At 51.5% G+C, this 22379-nt stretch overlaps 1 protein-coding gene across 7 annotated transcripts; it reads left to right on the top strand.

Annotated features, from left to right (window-relative positions):
- Positions 1-22293, top strand: SEPTIN4 (septin 4). 7 transcript variants are annotated; one of them, XM_072747581.1, is made up of 14 exons: positions 1-1582; positions 2230-2274; positions 3128-3135; positions 16186-16479; positions 16854-16947; positions 17387-17473; positions 17965-18088; positions 20466-20600; positions 20713-20830; positions 20920-21021; positions 21202-21298; positions 21387-21549; positions 21712-21811; positions 22078-22293. In XM_072747581.1, exons 1-14 carry the CDS (start codon positions 1-3, stop codon positions 22135-22137), a joined length of 3009 nt encoding a protein of 1002 aa, XP_072603682.1. In that variant the 3' UTR covers positions 22138-22293. The 7 variants fall into 7 exon arrangements, with proteins under 7 accessions (XP_072603682.1, XP_072603684.1, XP_072603683.1 ...); XM_072747583.1 differs by lacking the exons at positions 1-1582; positions 2230-2274; positions 3128-3135 and adding an exon at positions 10933-11179; XM_025996025.2 differs by lacking the exons at positions 1-1582; positions 2230-2274; positions 3128-3135 and adding an exon at positions 13370-14001.
- The last annotated feature ends 86 nt before the right edge of the window (positions 22294-22379 follow it).

Genomic DNA, 22379 nt, shown 5'->3' with positions numbered 1-22379 from the left:
ATGGTCAAGACTAATAAAACTGGGTCCAACATAGCAGTTTCAGCACCAAAAGTGTCTGAAGATACTAACACAACTCATCAGCAGGGACAAGGGTACATTCTTGCCTCGAGCTCACGAAGTGCTGCAGCCCCGGTAAGCCCTCCACCACATCAAAGATCAGAAGCTGGGCATCTCACCACTTTCTATTCAACATCAGACTATCCTCGATCTGTCTCCCCCCAGTCAGGGCCTGGTCTTGCTGGAACATCCATCCCTCGAGGAAGTGAGACTCGATCAAAATCAGAAACATACCGCCATCCCTCTCTTCATCGAAAGACCCAGCAAACTCAGACATCAGCTTCCCATACTGTCCAGATGCAAAGGAACATTAGTCCATGCAGAGAGGAATCAACACGAAAAGGGGGTGAGAGCAAGACAGGGCGTGACATCAGTAATCGCTATTCATTGACCCCAGATGCCAAATCCTCTCGCCGGTTGAGTTTTGTAGACCAGAAGGATAACTTACAAATCTTACAAGAAGAAGACCCCCCCTCCAAGGTCCAGTACCCACAAGGAGTCAGAGTTCCCCGTAGGACTTTGGCTTGCCCAAAGGATCAAGCAGTCCAAACTGAGCCCATCCGAAAGATTTTGACTGCTACCGAGATCAGATCTCCAAAGAGACCCTCTAGCCCAGAGCATAGCAGTGGCCGTGTCAGAGCAGACTCTCGGACAGCCCAGAGAAGGATCCCTGGCCAAGAGTATGAAATGAATCGTCTCAGCTCAATCTATACAGAACCCAAGGCTTTGCATAGGAATATGAACTTGGAATCATCCCTCAGACTCTCTGTCCTTAAGGATTTGGATGGTGGACACCGAGTTTCTCTGCATCCAGATCCTGAATCTATCCACAAGCATTCTGTCTACACTGACACCAAGCCCTCCCCAAAGATCTTAATATCATCAGAAGTAGAGTCCAACATGAAGTCCTCAACCCGAGGAGACAGCGAGGTTGGCCGTAGGGTCACCATCTCCCCAGAGGGACAGTTAATACACTCAGCTTCCCATGTGACACCTCGAACAGCATCTGAGAGCCCCCAAAAATCTATATTTGTCACTCCAGAGCACAGCTATAAGCAGCATCCCCAAAAGCCTTCAGAATGTGTCTCCATGTCCCCAGGACCTGCACTCAGGTATCCAGAACCCTCCCAAAAGCCCTCTGTCCATGCAGAATTGGAACTGACCCCTCGGCCCTTACCCCCTCGGTCCTTACCTAGGTATGGGCCTGATTCCTCATGGTGGACCTTACTCAATCCTGAAGTTGAAACACCCCAAAGCCGGCCAACAACACCTGATTTTGAGTCTAAGTCTCCTCCTCCCTCAGATCCTTTATTGTCCTTTTTTGAAATGGACTTGAGTCCTTTCTGTGAGGAAATGATGTTCCAGAGAGAGAAAGCAAGTCCATCACCACCACTAGCACCAGCAACACCGCCACCACGGTCATCGCCAAAGGAGTCTCCAAACAGGGCCCCATTGAGGGAAGCACCACAGGCCCTCAAGTGCACCTCCAAACAACCCATTCAAAGGTTTAGTGCTTTCTTCTTGGGTATGTGAAGAAGCAGACTGCTCAGGTGCAGTCCCGATTTAAAGTGAGGTGGGACATTGGGGTGGGCAGGAAAGGCCCCTTCTTCATTCCGGGCCTCAGAGCTGCCCTCCTGCCAGTGCTAAAGCTAGTCCCATCCCTGAGCCCATTGGTCATTCCTTCCCTGCCAGCTTCTCTGAGCTCCAAGCTAATGACATCGGTGACGATGCTTGGGCCGGCATCAGGCATTGACTCTTCAGGCAACGCTGCTTAACCTTTCAATGGAAGGTAGTAGAGAGTGGTTTGCAGGGTGGGAAGTGCTTCCCAAGAATGGAGATGAAGAACTGAGCTGGGGTGAGGGCTGGTAAAGACAAGTAAAGAAAAGAAAATTTTCAAGTAAATATTTTGATGACAAAGTGGAGAGAAGGTGGGCATAGATACGCTAGGATCCAGACTTTGAAGAGGGGAAATGCATTAATAGTGGCACAAAGAGGGTGGAGAAAAGGGAGGGAGGAGGTTAGTCCTAGACTGCAGGGGCTTCTTGGAGAGAGTCAGGGGCTGAGGGCACATCCTGGGGAAGAAATGTGGAGCTAGAAAAGGAGAGGTTAAGTCATGGGGGGAGGGATATACATCCCACAGAGTGAAAAAAAGGAACAATCTCTTACTTTCAGATGTCTCTGAGGAAATGTACAATCGTGTCATCTGGTGGCTAAAAGGTCTGTGCTCTTCCCTCCTATGGGTCCATTGTTTTGGGAGGCAGGAGGTTTTGGGAGGCAGGAGGACAGGTGGGAAGGTGACTTCTTTGTATCTATAGAGCTAGGACTATCAGGACCGTCTATACTGGGGGTTTGACTTGAAGGAGCAGAGGAACTTCTTACCTGGCCAATAATTCCACCATTAGAGTCATTCCTTTGGGATTTGGAACCTTCCTCATTTTTAAGAGTCTTCTTTCAATGGGAAGTAGTCACTTCTGGAATGGAGAACAATTTAAGCCCATGCCTTTCAGTTTAGTGAATCTTAGTATCAAGGAGTTCCTGCTTTGAATGTTGTAGCCCCAAATATGCTTTAGTCTATGAGCGTGAGACGGGCCAGGGCTCTGGATTAGGAAGTTCCTGGGGAGGAGAGAGCCCTGAAAATGTAATCCAGTCCCAACCAGCATAAGCCCTTTTGAGTGACGGGCATCAAAGAGCAGAGAAGGGCATCCCTGCCCCTCAGAGGGAGCAAAGCTCTATAAAGTTGGGGTTTAATAGAATATGGACTCTGGAGTTAACGGTATTGGGTTTGAGCCCTGTACTATTTTCTCACAGTGACCTTGGTTAAGTTATTTTATCTTTCCAATAACTAGTTTCCCTGTTAATGAGATCAATGGCTACCTCTTAGGGGTACTGAGTGAGCCCTCAGTAAATGATAGCTTTTGGTACCACTTGCACTAGGAAGGATGTTGGGCTAGGTTATGCCAAAGTCCACTGAACATCTTTAGTAAAATTCTCTTCCCCTCCTGTTGGTACTCTCTGAATTCCATTTGCTGCTCCCTGGGAATGCCTGACTACTACTTCTCCATTATGACAGATGAAGAGGTAAGAACACCCCTGGGAATTTACTTCCATTCTTCCCGTGCTCCAAGTCCCTTATCCAAGTCCCTCTCTTAAACTCTCATGGAAGTAGGAATGTAGGGAGACAGACAGAACTGCTTCCTATGGTTGGGCAAGTTGTTCACCGCACAAGGGACCTAACAGAGAGGGCAAGTGGGGGCTAAAATCTAGCCTGTGTTCCTCTTGCCACACTCTGCACCTGTGCAGCTGCATCTCCACAGAGCAAGATTTGCACGAAGGCACTATATTAGCTAGTTGCAGCCCTGGAGAGATGATAAATCCTGTCAAGTGCTCTGTGGGAAGGCTGTCTGGGAAGCCATACATTGGATCAGTCTCTACTTGGCTTTCCTCTCTCCACCCTAGGGCACTCCAGAAAGGGAACACTTTTCTGGGTTACACACTTTTTGAGTCCTCAACTTGGAAAGGCACAAGGTAAACTCTGCTTTTGGCAGCCCTGTGTCCTGAATTTGGCAGAGTGTCCTGATTTCACAGTGCATTGTTCCTATAAGTACTTTAGTTCTTCTTGGCCCATGTTTCATAAGATAGTCTGAGCTTTTCCTGACTCTATTCTTTCTTTCACCCTATCTCTTCCTTACCCAAAGCCTAGAATGGCTTCTAATGGGTCCCTTCCATGGGCTAGCCCAGGATGGACAGTTAATTACAGATAGAAAACAAACAAGGGAGGTGGAGGCAGCACAGTCTGAGCTCAGATAACAAAACAGCTGAAGGAGAGGTGCCAGAAATGTGGCTGTCACCCTCTCTGCCTTGGGCTTCTAATTTAGTCCTGTGCCTTGAGCTCAACTGTGGGTGGGAACAACTACTTCTGGAGATTACCTCCATACAAGACTGTAAACCTTTTCTCCCTCTTCCCTTCCTCCCTTCCTTCCTCCCTCTATCCCTTACTTCCATAAAAATTTCATTCAGATGGCTAGCACTCTGCTAGGCACTACTGGGGAAAGCATTGAAACCTCAGAGCATACACATTCTTTGGCCATGAGAAACTTACCATCTGGTTGGGAAGATAAGACATGGACAGGAAACATTTAAACAACAATATGAAATAGTTTGTGCTCAAATGTCCAAATAAATACAGCATACTGAATATGTCCTCTTGAAGGATCTTAGGAGAGAGGGAGTCATCAGGGGATGTGTGTGTGGGGGGGTGACCAAGTTACCCCCTCCTTCTCAAAGCCAGGAGTATCTTAACAGCTAGCCCCTTGCTCACTCCTTTGATACACATATATACCTTTGGGAAGGGGTTAGTGTGTTCCCTCATTCAGGATCTGATGATTTTGACTGAGTGAGTTGCTCCCTGTTCTCCCCCACCTTCACCCCCTTTCTTGGTGCATCTTGTTTTAGTTTAGGAAGTCAAAAGCCTTGGCAGCAGGACAGCTCCTTCCCCAAAATAGCTCTTATCCTGTCTCGATAATTGCAGCTCTCCAGCCCTGTTCAGCAGCAGGGCTGCTCGTCAGAACTGGGAAGAGGAACTGAGGAGGGACTAGCTGGGGCTGTTGGTCTTCTCTGGCTCTCTGGAAGTGGGATAGCATGGAAGAGAGCCAGGGACTCCTCACAAAGCATGATAGTGCTAGGCCTTCCCCAGCCTGTCTTCCAGGCTGCATGGCCCACAGCCATCCCACAATTGAGAATCTGTGGTGCTGGTGTTGAAGGCCTCTGGTTCCTCTGATCTGGGAATGGTTGACTGCAGAGTCTGTTCCAGATTCCATTCCTGGCAGGAATTCTCTGGTGGCCAGCCACAGCTCCTGGCTCATGGATGGCAGCATGTTTCTTGTTGAGCTTCACAAACCCCTTTGGGTCCACAGCTGGGGACAGAGCCTGATTCAACCATTTCTCTCTTAAGTGTCAGTCTCCTCCCAAATGGCTCCTCAAGGCCCTTTGTCTAAGGGACAGGGCTTACAGATGCTTCTCATCCTTGGATGGGTACATTAGGGGCTGGAATCTCCCCAGAGAAGGTTATGCTGGGCTGAGGGATGCATTCCTAATGGTTTTGTTTTTGATATCAGAACTAGCAGAAGCTCAACAGGAAAGTCCTGCCCTATGGTGTCAACTCGGGCTGTCTTCTCACAGGGCCCTGGGGAATTCCTTGGAATAAAGCAGCTCTTGATGGGAAGGGCTACAACACCCCCGATGGATGGGACTGCCTTGGCCCTGAGATCCTTGTCCTTAAGGCACCTGACCTACTTGCCCTTGAAAATGACTTCTTGGGCTGTCAGCAGACAAGGTGGTTTACTCCCTTCTATCTCTATCAATTATGCAAGAAACCAACTCTGAAAAACAGGCCAGGAACTAGGGGAGGTCAGCTCAGTGATACCTAAGGCAGACTTCGGTGTCTAAAGTGACATGTCATTTAGCCTCTGAGGATGGTATGGCCAGCTTCCTATTGGCTCTTGAGCCTTGGGGAAGTTGTGCTCCGGTAGACTTCCTTGACAGAGAAAAATCCAGAGTCTAGGAGCTATTCAGGAATGCTCTGCATTCACGGGAATGTTAACAGAAAATGGGCTGTTTGAAAGGAATCCTAGAACCATCTTTCCCACTCCCCTCATTTTCTCTTGCTTTGTACAGAGGCTTATAGTTGAAAAGAGAGGGGAATTGAAAGAATGCAGCAGAGCTGCTGAAAATGGGGCAGGGCACCTCGGGAGGCTTTTCATAGCAGCCTGACCCCTGCCACCCAGCTTCTTTTCTTGTCAGATGGTGCCTTGTTCATTTTCAGCTACCATGGGTAGTGAAGTCCAGAGCTGGATGGGAGGCTGGTAACCTCTGACCCACAATTGCTATTTTGGGGACAGGCTAGGTTGACCAACTAACTCATCAGGGTTTGCCTGGGATGTTCCTGGTTTTAGCATCCTGTGTCCTGGGACCCCTACCAGATCTGGGCAAACTAGAACAAAGGGTGACCTGACCCTAGGACAGGCTATGGTGCAGACTACCTCAGCAAGAGCCACTGGAAGCATAGGGCAGGGGAATGATATCCTGCCTTCACTGTGAGCCCTGAGCAGATTGCTCTCTCTGCCTATGAAATGGGGACAAAAACTCCTATGTCTCTCCCTTGGGCTTGATGGCAGAACAGAGGCCAGAATCCCTTGGTTTTTTGTTCTTCTCAGAATGATCCTACATATGGAAGAATCTGCCACATTTATTTTGGACTAGCGTGTATTTCCAGAAGCTCCTTGGTTTCCTGCCTGGAACCCATCTCCCACATTGTGTCTTGCTGTCAGAGTAGTTTGGTGGTGTTTGAGATGGTGGGTTTTTCAAGTAAGAGAAGAAATAGTAGGCCTGGGTAGATTAGGGAGCTTGACTTCAGAGGGCAGGGAGCATACTTGGGTGAAGAAGAAAATCTGTAAAACAGAAGCCACCCTGACAGCTGCTCAGCCACAGGAAGGTTATCCTGAGTGACAGAAATGACCATGTCCCTTTACCCTTCTCTGCTCAGCTGCCTTTGGCCCAGCTGCCATGAGGGGAGAGGCAAGAGACAGCTGCATCTTAGGGGCTGAATGAACGGCTGAAGGAAAGGGACAGAATGTGAGGCAGTTCCTGAGAGAAGCTCAGGCTCTGACACTGAAGGTGGGAGGACAGGGCTGGCCAAAGTCACTTCCTTGACACATCCACCACAGGCAAAGTCATTTAACTTGAGAAATCTCCAAAATGGCTGTTTTTTGGGAATTTGGCTCAGTAAATCTGAAATCAAGACCTGTTTTCTAGAGGTGGAGTGCTGTTTAGCTAGAGAAGGTGCCTCTACAGTTGGTGGCAGCATGGTCGTTCCAGTGTCACTTTAGTCTAAGGCTCTTTTCCCATACCTCTACATCCATGCACATGCACATTCCTAATTTTTTTTTTGGAGGGAAAGCATTTGAAATTATCACAGTTGACAATCTTGATTTGGTGTTGATAATTTTCTCATTAGCCAAGATAATACCTGCCACTCATTTTAGTGGCTACACCATTGTAAGTATGTTACTGTAGTGAATCTTTATAGCAACCTTATGAGGTGGATTTTTCCTCCCTATTTCACAGATGAAGAAACTGAGGCTCAGAACTGGCTTCTCAAAACTGAGAGCACTTTAAGGAGCATCCTGCCCCAGGAATTCACACATGGTGTAGAAACCCTTTTTCCATAGCCACATCTTCCTGGAAAGTAACTTCTCAATATTTGAGCAGTACCTTCGGATATCACAAATTATAAAGGGAAGGACATTTGTGTCTTTGCATGTGAACTATGAGGCTGGGGGGTGAGTATGAGCTGGTAAGCAGCCAGAATGAAGGGCAAATTATGGGTCAGTGAAGCCCAGAGCCTCAAGGCTTGTCTGTGCTCCAAAATCAGAATGGAAAACTAATCAATGAATCCTTTCAGTCAATTAATATTGATCAGACACCTCCTGGGTCATCCAGGAGGACATTATGTCACATGTTCACTGAATTAAAACGAGTAGAAATTAAAATAGAAGACATACTCCCTGTCTTTGAGGGGCTTGTGGTTAGTTTGGGAGAGAAAAGTATACAGGCATGTCACTTGAAAGGGTGTGGACATCAAAGAACAAAATAAAGTCCAGTGAAATGAATTAGCAAAGCTTCTAGCATGGAAACACCTGGAGAGTGAAGTCCAGGGAGACACAAATTTTGACTCTGTATAATTAAGACCTTTGATAACTTGCTACCCAAAGATTGAAGGGCAGTGGAGTTGAGTCTGTGAGTTTTTAGCCATGGGAAGTATTTAAGAAGAAGCTGGGAGGTAAGGTGGGCGCTCTCGAAGGGGGGGTCATACTCCAATGCATGTGTAAGTTCCTTCCATCTCTCCCATGCCCTGCCCTACTGCAGAAAAGGTGTTGGAAAGGCCCTCTGGCTGGCTTCTAGCACTTTGCTGCTGCCCCTCACCACAGCCGTATAGCAGGTGCAGGAAACACAGTGCTCCCTGACCTTGCCGCCCATGTTTCATGCCTGCCCTAGGATTATGGGCAGGGGAGGGGCTTAGGATATTTTGGTTTCTTGCCACAGACCTTTCTGGACACTGGCTAAGTTTCCTTGACAAACACAACCCAGTGCTAGCCCTTTGACCCCACTAGGGCCCTCTGACTATATCATCAGTGACTTATCACCTCTGGAGGAAGGAGGTACAATTAGTTCTTGTACCACTTAAGAGACAGTCTGCTGAGAGGCAAAAGTGGCCTTTGCTAGTCATACAGACTGAAATCCTGATTTCCTGTGGTAATCACTATTTATTCTTGGCTTTTGTACCTGGGCTTGGCTTGGCCCAAGTGCAGCATCCTGGTTTAGTTTGGTGCCACACAACCTTCACTCATGGGAGGAAAGATCCAATGGAGGGGACCAGGAGTTTTTTCACACAGACCATGTTGGCCTGACTTAAGCAGAGGGAGACTTGGGTAGCAGGCTGGAGGTGTGTGCTGATCTGAGTTTCTCAGAAGAGTCCTGTTTTGTGCCAAACCAAGTGTCTGCTCCCCAGACTCTTGGCCTGAATACCCTACTCTCGGAGTGCCTGGGAAATTGTACTCTAGTCAAAGATATCAATTTCCGGTGGGGTTGTGATTTCTAAGGAAGAGTCCAGAGTTCCAAGAGCTGCAGGGACACTCAGGAAAGATTGGCCAGGCCATGTGCTAACTGGAGGTGGGGAGGAGCACTCAGTGGTCTGTGACTCACACAAGGGCTGCCATATCTTTCCCCTGCTTCTGAGTAGGTGTCAGACTCTCTTTGCACAGACACAGATCACAAGAACTGGAGTGGTGAGGAGTCCAGTCCTATCTTTCAATGGGGGAAGCAGAGACCCAGGGAGGGGAAGGGATATTCAGGAGTGAGATAATCACCAAAGCTGGCATGGGGTCCTAAGCCTAGGCCAAGTTCTCTCATAAATCCAGAGTGTGGCAGGGTTAGCATGGGAGGTTTGTGCAGGTGGAATGACTCAAAGTCTGCCTTTAGCTTTTATTTTGCCCAGCGTGGCTCCTGCTGGGCCTGATGCATTGATTACAAAGGTACTGTGAGCATCAAAACCCTTCTTAGGGTCTGGGGTTTAGAGATAAGTTCCATGGTCCCGGGCCTCTCATAGGGGCTCACTTCCCTCAAACAAACTGGCACCAGCATGCCTCAGGGCACACAGGGCTCACTGGGGCTTGGGCAGCAGGTGCCAGAGCAGAGCTGGGATTCCAACTGCAGCTGAGGATGAGCTATCCGAGTTGCTTTCTGAGATGTGTCTGTGTCCACACTTGGACTACAGCCAGGACTAGGGGGGTAGGGAGAGGAGGGAATTTACAGTTGTGGAAAACAAGGCTTTGTGATGGGGCCTGTCTTCCTTGACAGGCTTTCTTCCCTTGGCCCAGCACCCCCAGCCCAAGCCATGCAGAATGCCAGTGGAAGCACCCAGGAGGCAGTCTTATGAGTGCATACATGAGTACTAGTAGCCTACAGCTAGTTCTCAACAGTGGGGCTTTGTTTGATGTTTGGATCTGATGGCAGCATCTGCTGCTACTTCTGCAGCCTTCCAGTGCCATTGGTTTTTTTCGTAAGAAACACATGTCTTTCTTTTCCTGAGTATAGTTTCAGATCTCTTGATCTAGCCCAGGCCTTTTCTAGGAACCTCTTTATACCTTCAGAGGTTTTCTCTTGTCTGAGCCAAGCTTCTGGCTCCTATCCTAGTTTAATCCGCTCATTTTCTGGTGTGGGAACTGAGGTTTAGAGTGGTAAAATGAGCTGCCCAAGCTCACCCAGCTAGGAGGGTTTCTCTTCAACGTGCTAGCTTATGAATTCCCTTGATTTCTTTAAGCAGTTGCACCCCGCCTTCCATCCTTCAGTCCACCAGTGCCAGATATTCAAGAACATCTCCAATAGCCATGCCATGTTTTCTGAGCCTGTTTTCATCTGCATACCTAGGCCACTTTCCCTCCCTCTGCTAAGTTCTAACTTGATCCCAACCATAACCATTAGTCACAGATCAGACTGAAATAGGATAGGCAGCCTTCTGGCTCTTCTACCAAGAGGAGAGGGTTATGTTGTGGGCCTCAGTTTTGTCTAAAGTGTATTCAGCCCAGTCAGCCTGCCCTGGGGGAAGGCTCTTGGGAGTCAGGGAGAGATACTTGACCAGCTCAGACCAGTATTAGCTCAGGAAATCCCTACCAACTCTCTAAGCATCTACTTCTCCCTCACTGCTGATGACACTCCTGAGCCTCTAATGCCTCTAAAGCTGCTGGAGCATCTGTCCCCACAGCATCTCACCTGCTTGTCCAGCATAGACTGGCTCAGGCTTGGGCTGGCCTCTCCAGAGGCCCTCCCACTTTCCTTAGCCCCATAAAGGCCACTAGGCCTCTTTCCTTCCACCCTTCCAGCTGATGATCCCTGGATAATTTATGCAGCAAATCCTCTTTAACCTTTAATCTAGGGTGCAGCAGGAAGGGAACCTCTTGTGTCGTCTTCATAGCTTGGGTAAAGGTAGAGAACATCTGACTTTCTACCTTAGGAGGTGTGGAGTGGGGAGGGACAGTCCGTTAACTTGGACATCTGCTCGGGTCATTTCTGGAAAACCTTGGGTAACTAAAGGTTTCTCTCCCAACTCGTGGGGCAAACCCCCTCTCCTTCCAAAGACATTTTCTCCTAGGGATGCCAGGTGGGCCTTTCCTTTTTGGGAATTTGCTCAAACACCCACTGTGATGTACTGCCTGAAGAGACCACTCTTAGGGGCTGAGTCAGGAAGAGCCAGGTGACTGGCGCTGTCCTCAGCGCCTCTGCACACCCTGCGCTTCCCGGAGTCGCGGGCCGCTAGATCCACCCCGACCCACCACCCGCCACCCACCGCGGGCCGCCCGCACCCCAGCAGGCGCCAGCGATCTCTGAGGGCAGGCCCCGCCCCAGGGCCGGCTCGTCCCGCCCCCGCCGCCAGGCCCCGCCCCCGGCCGGTCCGCACTCTGGGCGGCGGGCGGGGGCCGGCGGTCCGGCGAGGTCGGCTCGCAGCTCCCGCGGCGGGTCGCTCGGGCGCTGTCCAGGAGGAGCTGGCCCGGCCCGGGCTGCAGCCATGGTAAGGCGCGGGGGGCGCGGGGGCGCGGGGGCGCGGGGGCGCGGGGGCGCGGGGCAGGGCCGGGGCGCGCAGGGCCCGCTGCTCCCGGCGGCTCCGCGGGGACCCGCGGCGCCGCGGCCCGGGCTGTGCGGGGCGGGAGGCGCTTTCTCCGGCTGCGGGTACAGGCGGGCACTGCTGACGGACGGCGCCGCGTCGCCGCTTCCAAGTTTCTCCCTCTGATCCGAGCAGCGACTACGCGGGCCCGGGCCCTGGGGTGCTGCGGGTGTTCTTGGACGGAGGGGTGGGTTGGTGAGCGGAGGGGGGCCACCCCCCGCCCCACCCCGGCCAGCAGAGACGCGCAGGTTGGGCTGGGGAGGGCGCGTCAGCGACAGGCGGAGGTGAGGTTCCCCCACCCTTACCTGGGTCAGCTGTTACCTGGATGACCCCTCCTCACCCACCTACCCTGGGTTCAGGGGCCAGTATCAACTTCCTTTGGAAAACACAGAGAAGGCCTGCAAACACTGCCTTTTTCCCCAAGAGGGATGGTGAGACGCTTGGGCCCTCCTTCCTGCAGCCTGGCAAAGAGCAGCTCCTAGGCTCTTCCCACTGTGCCCTCTGCTTGGGGACCCCTGAGAGGGCAGCCCAGTTCACCATCCTACCCGTGGGATCAGGTATATCCCTCTGCCTCTGAGACAGGAACCATGGGGAAGCTTCCTTCTGCTGCATCCTACACTACCCTGCTCCCAAACCAGGTTCCTCTGCAGTAGTGGGGGGTGGGGGAACTCATCCCTGCCACCTGTCTGGAGGAGAAATAGTAACCCCAGCCAGCCTCCGGAGGCCCCCAGGTAGGAAGTTTTGATGTCTGACTGTAAGGGTTCCAGCTCTTCTCCTGCCATCCTTGCCAGAGCCTGCCACAAACACATTATGCTGGATGTCAGGGCCTCCAGGCGCCATGCCAGCCTCTCCTCCCAGTTTGGAAGCCCCCCAACCCTTGCCCTTCACATTGGGAGGCACAGGCTGTTTACAGAAGGAGAAAATCCATGACCATCCTGTGGGGCAGGATGTTGGCTGTGGGCAGCCTCCAGAAGGAAACTCCCTGGGCCCACTGGAATCAGAAGCTTCCAGGTCTGGAAAGGCCAACCTTTTGGGCTTTTGTCTTTCAAGCTGTGTCCAGGATGAGGCCCAAGCCTTGGCTAGGAAGTCTTGGTGACCTTGTGACCTTCCCCAGAGTGGGGTTCCTGGGAGAGGCCAAGTGGTGCTTGTCTTTATCCCTGCCCTGCTTCTCCCCGCATGGGTATGGATACACTGATTGTTCCAGTGATAGAAGCCTGAGGGAGCATAGTGCCAAGCCCAGCAGGGACCAAGAGGGGCTTTTTCTGCCACACACTAAGTTCAGTTCAGCTGAGGTCATGGTGCTTTCAATTTGGCTGAAGCCACCCTGTTCCCCTCTAATTAAAGACACCCCACTATTGCTAGAGTCCTTAGCTGTAGGCCCTTTAGGCCTAGTTCTTAGGCTGACTGGTTCATGTCCAGCCAGACTCCTCTAGAAGGGGTCTCTTTCTGAAAAGAGATCAGTGTCCCAGCTACTTTGGAGGTCGGTGGGTACAGTGGGGAGGGCTCCCCAGCCCAGGAGCACAATGGGGTTTACATGGGAAAGGAATGACAGGTCAACATTAATAATAATCCTGTGACTTGAAATGTACCTTCTCTCCTCAGGTTCAAAACAGCTTGAGGTATCTCTCCCCAGCCTTCTTGGGAGGCAAGGCAGGGCCATTCACAATTGGACATTGAGGCCCTAAAATTAAGACAATATTCAAAATCACAGAGGATGTTTCTCACCAAACCAGAAATACTGGCCTTCTGACTCCATGTGCATACTCCCAGCCAGATCCCTCAGCTTGTGCTTGTCTCCCACCTAATTGGCACTTCTGAAACCTCTGGGATGCCAGCCTCCCTTTGGCCGGAACTCCTGCCCCTCAGAGACCAAGTGCTAATAGCTCCTCCACTGATTCTCTGGAAGCAGTGGGGTGATGGAAGTGATATAGGTCCCCATGAGTCAGAGGTCAGGTATCCTATGGTGGGAGGAGTCCCTCTGTGGTTGGGACTCTGCAAGGGAATCTAGGGGCAGATTTCTGAAGACAGTAAGGTTCTCTGCTGGGAAAACACAAAAGGACAAGGGAAGAAAAGCAGGGCTGTTCCCATGAGAACAAATTTCCAGGGGATTATAAGACCTCCTACCCTACTTCAGCACTGCTTAACTTTAGTTAAGGTGAAAGAGATTGGATTCCTTTGGGTGTGGAGTCTCGTGGGTGGGTGTTCCCAGGTACTGATGGGCCAGGTCACCTTGGGGACAGCTCATGACACTCTGGCAGGCCTCGGTGTCCTTGGGGGTTCATAGGAGAGGCCAGGTTGATTAAGAGCCTGTGCTGCAGACTTGGGAGGCTGGTGCTGTGCCCACCGGGGTAGGCAGCGGGCAGGCGTCATGGGATAGCCAATCAGAGTAGGAGGGGACTGCAGAGAAACAGAGTGATCCTGCTGCAGCTGAGCTGTCCTTGGAGGGTGGGAGCCAAGGGAAAGGGAGGAGGAGGGGGTGGGGAATGACATTCCACAGGCTTTTTTGGCCCCTGACAGAGACAGGGGGGTCAAAGAGAAAGGGAAAGGAGCAAGCCGGGAAGCTGTATTACAAGAACATCAAGACCAGGCTGTTTCTGTGTGTGAGGAACTTTGCCTGGGAGATAAAATTAGACCTAGAGCTTGCCGCCAGGGTGTCCGAAGCGTGGGACATGGACCGTTCACTGGGATGGCAAGGCAGTTCTGTCCCTGAGGACAGGAATGAAGCTGGGGTAAGGTACTGCTCTGGGAGATGGGGGGACCTGACCTGTCTTCCTCCTTCCTTGACTGGGATTGGGGCTCAAAGTCAAAAAATAATTTAGTCACTGTCAGAGCTGAGGGTGGGGAGGGACAGTTAGAAGGTGAAGACCCTAGTGTCCTGACTCCTTGTCTAGAGCCCCTGTGGGCTCCTTTCTGCTGATGAGCAGCCAGGACTGGCAGGGAACCCAGGAATGCTGGGTTCCTGGTGACTGTTGGCAGACTGGGGATGGTAGGGTCCCCATCAATGCCTTCCTTCCTCCTTTAACTGCTGCTCCTGTGCTCAGTGCCCTTGGGGAAACCAGGTGGAGCACAGTCATCTTCCCTCTTTCACCAAGACCAAGTGCTGGGTCACTGTGGGGTTATTCAGAGAGGCAGGATTTCCTGGAATTCCCCAGACTTTAGCTGCCAGAAAACAAGACCTGCTGCGCTCCCCCCCCCCCCCCCCCCCAGCCCCATCTCTTCTCTGTTGCCATACAGTTAATTGTCCAAGCTGGGACACTTTTGAGAGTGAAAAGGAAGGGGCACAACTAATCCTTATGCTAGGACAACAAACTAAGATGTATAGTTACTGTACTGGACCCCCCCAAATATTATGGATGAGAAAAGCCTGCTGGCTTGCTTCAGGACAGCGTCTTTTGGTCCCTAAACTCCCACATGCTGGTTCTAGTTTCAGGCTAAAGGGCTTCTCTCCTTCCCTCTGTCCAGGTGGGCCCTGGAGACTATGGCTACAAGCAGGTATGGGGACTTTGAGGTGACAGCCTGGAGGTAGTTCTTAAGAGACTTCCCCACAGCCTCTCTATCTCAGTCCCTTCCCTCTGGCATAAACCTGGCAATGGGCATGTCTGCCTCCCTCAATTCTTCCCTTTGTAAAATGGGGACCTGCAGAAGACTGTGGCCATCTTCTCTCTCCTGGCCCTCGCCGGGACTCCACAGTGGTCTGGGATAGCCCCCACTGGCTTAGCCAATCCCCAGAGAGTGAGTCAGCCTCTGAAGCCGGCCCTTGTCCATTGTCTGGAGGTGGCATGTGGGTATTGTGAGGCAGAGCTGAGCCCAGCAGTGCCAGGCACTCTACAAAGGAAGCTGGCTCCTAAAGGAGAGGGAAAGTTTTAGGGTCTAGAGTTGATGGCAGGAGTGAGGGGAAGCAGCCTCTCTTCCAAGTTGGAGATGGGGGGGGCGGGGACAGGTCTCTACAGAGCAGCCTGCCATTCTTTGCCCACCAACCCCTGTGGTTCTCGGTTTAGTCCACATTCCCCCTGGCACTGCTGGCTGAAGCTTACTCCAGGCAGAGGTGGCAAGAGACAACTGATGGGTGCTTCCTCTTATCTCTCCCTCACAGTTAGGGGCTGCCAGCAGCCTAGTGTCCTCCTGTCCTCCCTCACTGGGTCCCTCCTGGCTCCCTTCCACCTTGCACTCAGCCTCCACTGTCAGGTTTGCCCTTCTGTCCTCGGGCCTCAGCACAGATTCTGATGTGGCACAGTGTCTGGAATAAGGGGGGTGTCAGATCAGCTGTACTGAGCTCTTTGCAGTGAGCCCTGGGAAGGGAGCACCTCCAGTAGAGTCTATACCTTGGTCCTAGAGCTCACAGACCTGCAGTGACAGCGGGCACAGAGCCCCCTGCTGGCTTTTGATTTACCTGGGCTAGCAGCTCCCTTCAACTCTCCCTTCTTCCCTCCTGCCCCTGCCCCATTCTGACTTGACTGTCTGCACTCCCCTTAAATCCTGGACCATGTCCTCCTCTCAGCTCTAACGCCTCTATTGCTCCCCCTTATTTAGTCTGACTTCCTGGCCTTTTGAGCAGTCCCTGGCCCCTGGCTTGGCCAGACCCCCAGGAAGGGCAGGGCGGTGAGCACCTTGTTGAGAGGGAGCATCAGGACTGGAGCTACTCAGATCCCAACAGCAGTTGCAAGGACTCTGGGGGCTGCCCAGGGCTGCTCCTGGATCCTGGGGTCTTTCCTGGCATCTCAGCTGGGGAGGCACAGGCGCAGGTGAGGGAGGGATGGTGAGCACTTCCTCAGGCTTGGCTGCTACTGCAGTTTCTTTCCCTTCTAACCACAAGTGCTTTCCTCTCTCTCCCTTTTGCCTTCTTTGGTCTTCCTCCTTCATTCTTCCCTTCATGGCACCTACCTACCTGCCCCACCCCACCCTCTGACCCTCAGATCAAGCGCTTTCTGGAGGACACGGATGATGCAGAACTGAACAAGTTTGTGAAGGATTTTCCAGGAAGCGAGAGCTGCCACCAACCAGAGGCCAAGACCTGGGTGTCCAGGCCCCAAGTCCTGGAGCCAAAGCCCCAGGCCTCGGACCTCTGCCAGGATGACCTGGAGTTCAGACCCCCCTCATGGCCCCAGCCCTCTGACAGCCAGCAGTACTTCTCTGCCTCGGCCCCTCTCAGCCCCTCAGCCCGGCCCCGCAGCCCATGGGGCAAGCTTGATCCCTATGACTCCTCTGAGGTAGAGCCTCCAGCCCTGCCTTTGTCTTTCAGTGGGCTGGTGCAGGAAGACCCAGGGAGGGAGCAGAGAGATCCTGAGTGTATGTGCATGTATGTCCTGTGTGTATGTATAGGTGTGTGTACACGCATGCCTGCATGTTGAGCTGGAGCCTCTCTGTCTTGTGTCAGCCCCAGCTCTATGGTGTTGACCCCCATGTGCATTGGAAACTATTAGGATCAGGAGCCTAGCTGGTGGCCCCAGATGGGTCCTCTGAGGAGTCTGCCAATGTTCCTCTAGGGCTGGGGCAAAGACCTAGGAGGGAGACAGAAGGCTGGTGTTAGGTCCTGGGGCCCCTCCAGCCTCTCGCTAATGCACTCTGTCTTCCTGTCCATTAGGATGACAAGGAGTATGTGGGCTTTGCGACCCTCCCCAATCAAGTTCACCGAAAGTCCGTGAAGAAGGGCTTTGACTTTACCCTCATGGTGGCAGGTAGAGCAGGGGAAGGGCTGGGCTGGGGAGGGGGTGTCTCCAGTAGGGATGGTATATATATGGGGAAGGGTGGGGTGGGTTAGGAAGGGGAAAGCAGCCAGTGACGGTATCTTTTTGCAAAATAGCCATGAACCATGAGTGGCCAAACGTGTATATGTAGGGGGTGGGGAGTGTTGAAATGGCATAAAGAACACTTGACCAACAGTTTTCTAATATTTGCCTTTTTCTATGTGACCTTGGGCAATCTCTTTCCCTCTCTGGGCCTCATTCAAATAAGAAGGCTGAACAAGCTGTTCTCTCTGCTTCCTTCCAGCTCTAGAATGCTGTGGTTCACTTGTCTCTTCCCAGTTAGATAAGAAAGCAGCTCCCACCACACCTTGTTCTAGTGGGGTTGCCTCTTGGCTAAAGCCCGTATCTTCTGCTCTCTCTCCCCCATCAGGAGAGTCTGGCCTGGGGAAATCCACTCTTGTCAATAGCCTCTTCCTCACTGATCTGTATCGGGACCGGAAACTTCTCAGTGCAGAAGGTGAGGAAAGAAGCAGGGCTTGAAGAGAGGCACTGGAAATCAAGACTCGTGCCAGAGCCTGGGGGCTGGGGCCTTCCCCAGCAGGCGGGAAACCGTGGCTTTCTAGAGGGATTGGTGGCCTATGGAGATAGGCCTATCTAGCCTGGCAGCCCACCAGCCAGCTCCCTAAAGATTTGGGTGCTGGAGTAGGGCAGGGACCAGAATCCTCCTCTCTGAGTGAGTCTCTGACCCCCAAAGGATTCCAGGAATCCAAGAAAAGAGCCTGCAGCAGAGAAGAGGCTGGGGCCAGAGCCAACAGCCACCGGCATTTCCTGTGTTGGGAAATGTGCTCCTTGCTGGTTCCCAGAGAACAGGCCCCCAGGCAGCCTGGGGTGGGAAGGGGGGCAGTGTGGATGAGGCAGTCTGGGCAGCAGAGCTGGTTGGGGTGGGCTGTTTGTCCTGACTGGGCAGGTCCTTGCCCTTGCCCTGGCCTCAGTTTCCCCTTTCTCCAGAGCGGATCATGCAAACTGTGGAGATCACTAAACATGCAGTGGACATAGAAGAGAAGGGTGTGAGGCTGCGGCTCACCATTGTGGACACACCGGGTTTTGGGGATGCAGTCAACAACACAGAGTGGTATGTCTGACCAAGCACAGCCCCAGCTGCCCCCTTCCCATTACACACTCTCTCTCTCTCTCTCTCTCTCACACACACATACACACACACACACACGAGTGGACACATAGGCACAGACATAACCAGAATTGTCAGGAAGAAAGTTTGTGCCCTTAGTGGGTAGCTGTCTCCTCTGGAAAGTGAGAGGGAAGGAGTTGGATTAGATGTTCTTTGATGTCCTTTCTGACTCTGACCTATAATTCTATAATGGGGTGAAGGTACAAGATAAGAAAGAAGAGCCTCAGAAAAACAAACACATGAAAACATGTAGCACAAGGCCTGACATCCAGTAGGTGCTCAATAAACATCACCTACCCTCCTTCCTTTTCTTTTACCAGCAACACTTTAGGTGCCACAAACAACCTTTTTTTTTTTTTTTTTTTAAGGGATGAGAGTGCATTGAGGGAGGCTGAGGAGGAGAAAGAAGAAGCAAAGGGGAAACAAATGGGTTGAGCTTGGTTTAAACTCCAGGCACCCTCTAGGCTAACTGCTAGAAAAGGCAGCTTTATCCGTACACCATCATTCTTGGCTTTTTTTTTTTTTCAGGAACTGGAGGGATGCTTAGATAATTGTCAGACCTAAGTGAGTAGATGAGAAGGAGAATGAGTGATAAAGACAGGAGAAAAGGTGGTGCCTTTGATGAAGTTAGGCAAGGGGTGCTAAGACCACTAGACTGAATTCAGATCTTGATTCAGCATTTAGTAACTGTGTGGACTTGAGCAAATGACTGCATTACTGTTTCTTTAGCTGGAACATACCGGTCATATCACCTTGCCCAGGTGATCTGAAAATCACCCCAATGAGATGCATGAGGTGCATGAGAATGTGCATTGAAAATGAAAGTAAAGAGCTGTTTACGTTACACTAATGGGTTTTAAGATTATAATTGCAGCACCAGTGTGGGACCCCTTGTTGAAAGTTATGAATTTCAAGATGGCCACAGAAGAGAAGCAAACCAAGCATGGGCCCTTTTGAGATCAGGGCCCCATGCTGACTGCACGTGGCACGCCCAGAAAGCTGACCCTTGGGTAATTGCCTCACAGATGCATTAGACTCTTACAGACCTTTCTGTATGTGTGTTTGTTTGTTTGTTTGTTTGGCTTAGCACATGGATTCATCTTCAACATCAGGGTCTTAGCCTTGAGGGGAGGGCCATTTCTTCTTATGTTATTGCCCTGGCACTGTTCTGGCTCATGGTGGTCTCCTGATGGAAATATTCCTGGTGGATTGAGGTGGCCTCTGTGTCATCATTGCTAAGTATGTCTCAGCACCCTGGGCTTGCCATGAAACTCTACCCCAACCAACACCTGGTTTCTACAAGTATCATCCCCTCCTTCAGTCAATCTACTTATCTCCTCTTCCCTTCCCTAATAATAATTTCATTTGCTTCGCATTTCACAGTACACAGTGCACCTCTACATATGCTTATTTAGTAACCAGTAGGAGTTTATTGAGCATATACTAGGTGCCCAGCCAGTGCTGGGCATTTTAAGGGTCACAGAATAAGTATGAATCATCCTTGTCACTGAGAGGCTTATGGTCTAGTAGTAGGGGTAGGAGGAGTGGGGGCAGCAGTTCTCTCACATGTGGGTCAATCAACTTAAGTTAGTAAATAGGTCAGGTAATGTAGCAGCAAGCATGTTGAAGAGTCAGAGGCCAAGGGCTTGAGTGGGGAGAATTTGCTAGCTAAAATGATATGGATTGTCTCCTAGATGCTGTAGATTTAGTTCCTTCGTGTATGACGTGAAAGTGATGATGCTTATGTGTCCACCTATCAGGGCACCTATCAGTGAGGATGAAACTAAATAACAGAAAAGCAAAAAGACTTGAAAATTGGGAGTTCTTGAATATATATGTACACGATTTTACTGTGTGGTGGAGAGAAGGGGAGAGCAGTCAGTGTATATTGATGTACACTGGAAGGGGTGAAGAGATAGTTCTTAGATATGGCCTTGAGGAGGATAGGGTGGTTCAGAGGGGTGGGGCAGAAGGTAGAACCCATGAACAAAGGTTCTGAGGCTGGACTATGAACCTGACTAAGGGCTGCCCTGGCTTCCAGTTGGTGTTCATTTGCAGGTACCTTATTCTTAATGGTTTGTTTGGCCACCTAGGCTTTTTCCTCTCATCAAACTAGTATTTACTGAACTTTGTGCTCAGTCTGATTTTCTAGTGGGGCATGTGAGATACACCCGTCCCACCCAGATGGGATATAGTAAAGATGTAGTAAAGCAAGCCAGGGAATAACAAAGTCTTGGGAACACTGCTCACTCTGTAGCCCCAGAGCTCATGAGGCAGCCTCCACTCCCACAGTTTCTCTGCTTTTCTGTCCCTGCCACAGCTGGAAGCCTGTGGCAGAATACATCGACCAGCAGTTTGAGCAGTATTTCCGAGACGAGAGTGGCCTGAATCGCAAGAACATCCAAGACAACAGGGTGCACTGCTGCCTGTACTTCATCTCACCCTTCGGCCACGGGTATGGTCCGAGCCTGAGGCTCCTGACACCACCAGGTGCTGCAAAGGGAACAGGCTGAGAGCACCAGGGCAGGGCTGCCACCAGCAGGTGGTCACAGATTCCTGTTCCCCAGGCTCCGGCCACTGGATGTTGAATTCATGAAGGCCCTGCATCAGCGGGTTAACATCGTGCCTATCTTGGCTAAGGCGGACACACTGACACCTCCTGAAGTGGAGCGCAAGAAACGCAAAGTGAGGGAAGCTGGTGGGGGGAGGGGAGCAGGTGGGCTTCTGGAAAGGATGGGGTCGCCAAAACTGTGGGCCCCTCATGTGTTTGTCAGATCCGAGAGGAGATTGAGCGCTTTGGAATCAAGGTCTATCAGTTCCCCGACTGTGACTCTGATGAGGATGAGGACTTCAAATTACAGGACCAAGCCCTAAAGGTGGGGCCAGCCCAGGGCATCCCTTTTCCATTTTGTTTCTTCTGGGCAGAAGAGGGAAGTAGAATTCTATTTAAGGGGTGGGAGAGGACCCTGGTTTCCTAGAGTGAAGCAGAGAAAATAAAGATGGAAAGGAACAGGTAAGAATGGGGGGTACTGACAGGCCCTCCCCACTTCTTCCAGGAAAGCATCCCATTTGCTGTAATTGGCAGCAACACTGTGGTAGAGGCCAGAGGGCGGCGTGTTCGGGGCCGGCTCTACCCCTGGGGCATCGTGGAAGGTAAAGCACTGAGTTTGCGACCAGGGAGTCTCCTTGCCCTCAGTGGCTCTCCCCATGCTTCTGGCTGACCCCTAGCCTTGCCATGCAGTGGAAAACCCAGGACACTGCGACTTTGTGAAGCTGAGGACAATGCTGGTGCGTACTCATATGCAGGACCTGAAGGATGTGACGCGGGAGACACATTATGAGAACTATCGGGCACAGTGCATCCAGAGCATGACTCGCCTGGTGGTGAAAGAAAGGAATCGCAAGTATGGCTAGCAGCCAGGACAGAGCTGGCCGGGAGGGGGTCCCAAGCACAGCCTTGGATGAGAGCAAGCCCTTCCTTTGTTCTTCTGCAGGCCCTGGACTCAATCCAAGCAGGTGCCAGGGTCCCCCTAGCCTTACCAAGCCCCCTTTCCCATTCCCTTTAGCAAACTGACTCGAGAGAGTGGTACTGACTTCCCCATCCCTGCTGTCCCACCAGGGACAGATCCAGAAACAGAGAGGCTGATCCGAGAGAAAGATGAGGAGGTGAGAGCAGTATGGGGTGGTAGGGATTGACAGTATGGAGGGTCCCTGCTTAATTATAAACGTCAGTATTTCTTGGTTTGGGAATAGGAAGATCCCTGGCCCTGGTACCTTCCTGGGTCGTGGATTGATTGTTCTACCTGGGTCTCCATCACATTATCTGGACTACCATGCCCATGCCCAGGCTAAGGGATAAGAGTTTGGGGGCACTCCCCTAACACTGTAGGACTTTCTAAAAGGCCCCATTTTGCTATGTGTGCCTGTTCCAGCTGCGGCGGATGCAGGAGATGCTGCACAAAATCCAAAGACAGATGAAGGAGACCCATTAGTTTTCAATCCTGGATATTTAAATCTCCTCTTTGTCCTGCCCAATGCCGGCCCCTCCCAGCACCAGCTCTGCTCAGTCCCCTGCAGCTACTGCCACTTCGCCTTACATCCCTGCTGCCTCCCCAGAGACTCAGAGGAAATAAAGTTTAAGAAATCTATAGCTGCCTTCTGGTGTCACTGTATCTTTACCAGCTCCTGGGGACCAAGAATATCCTAGGACCCACTTTTGAAAGGGTGCTGAAGG

This window comes from Vulpes vulpes, chromosome 2, assembly GCF_048418805.1.
Source record: "Vulpes vulpes isolate BD-2025 chromosome 2, VulVul3, whole genome shotgun sequence".
NCBI lineage: Eukaryota > Metazoa > Chordata > Mammalia > Carnivora > Canidae > Vulpes > Vulpes vulpes.
The sequence above is the reverse complement of the archived record's forward strand: the minus strand, read 5'-3'. Positions and strand labels throughout refer to the sequence as shown.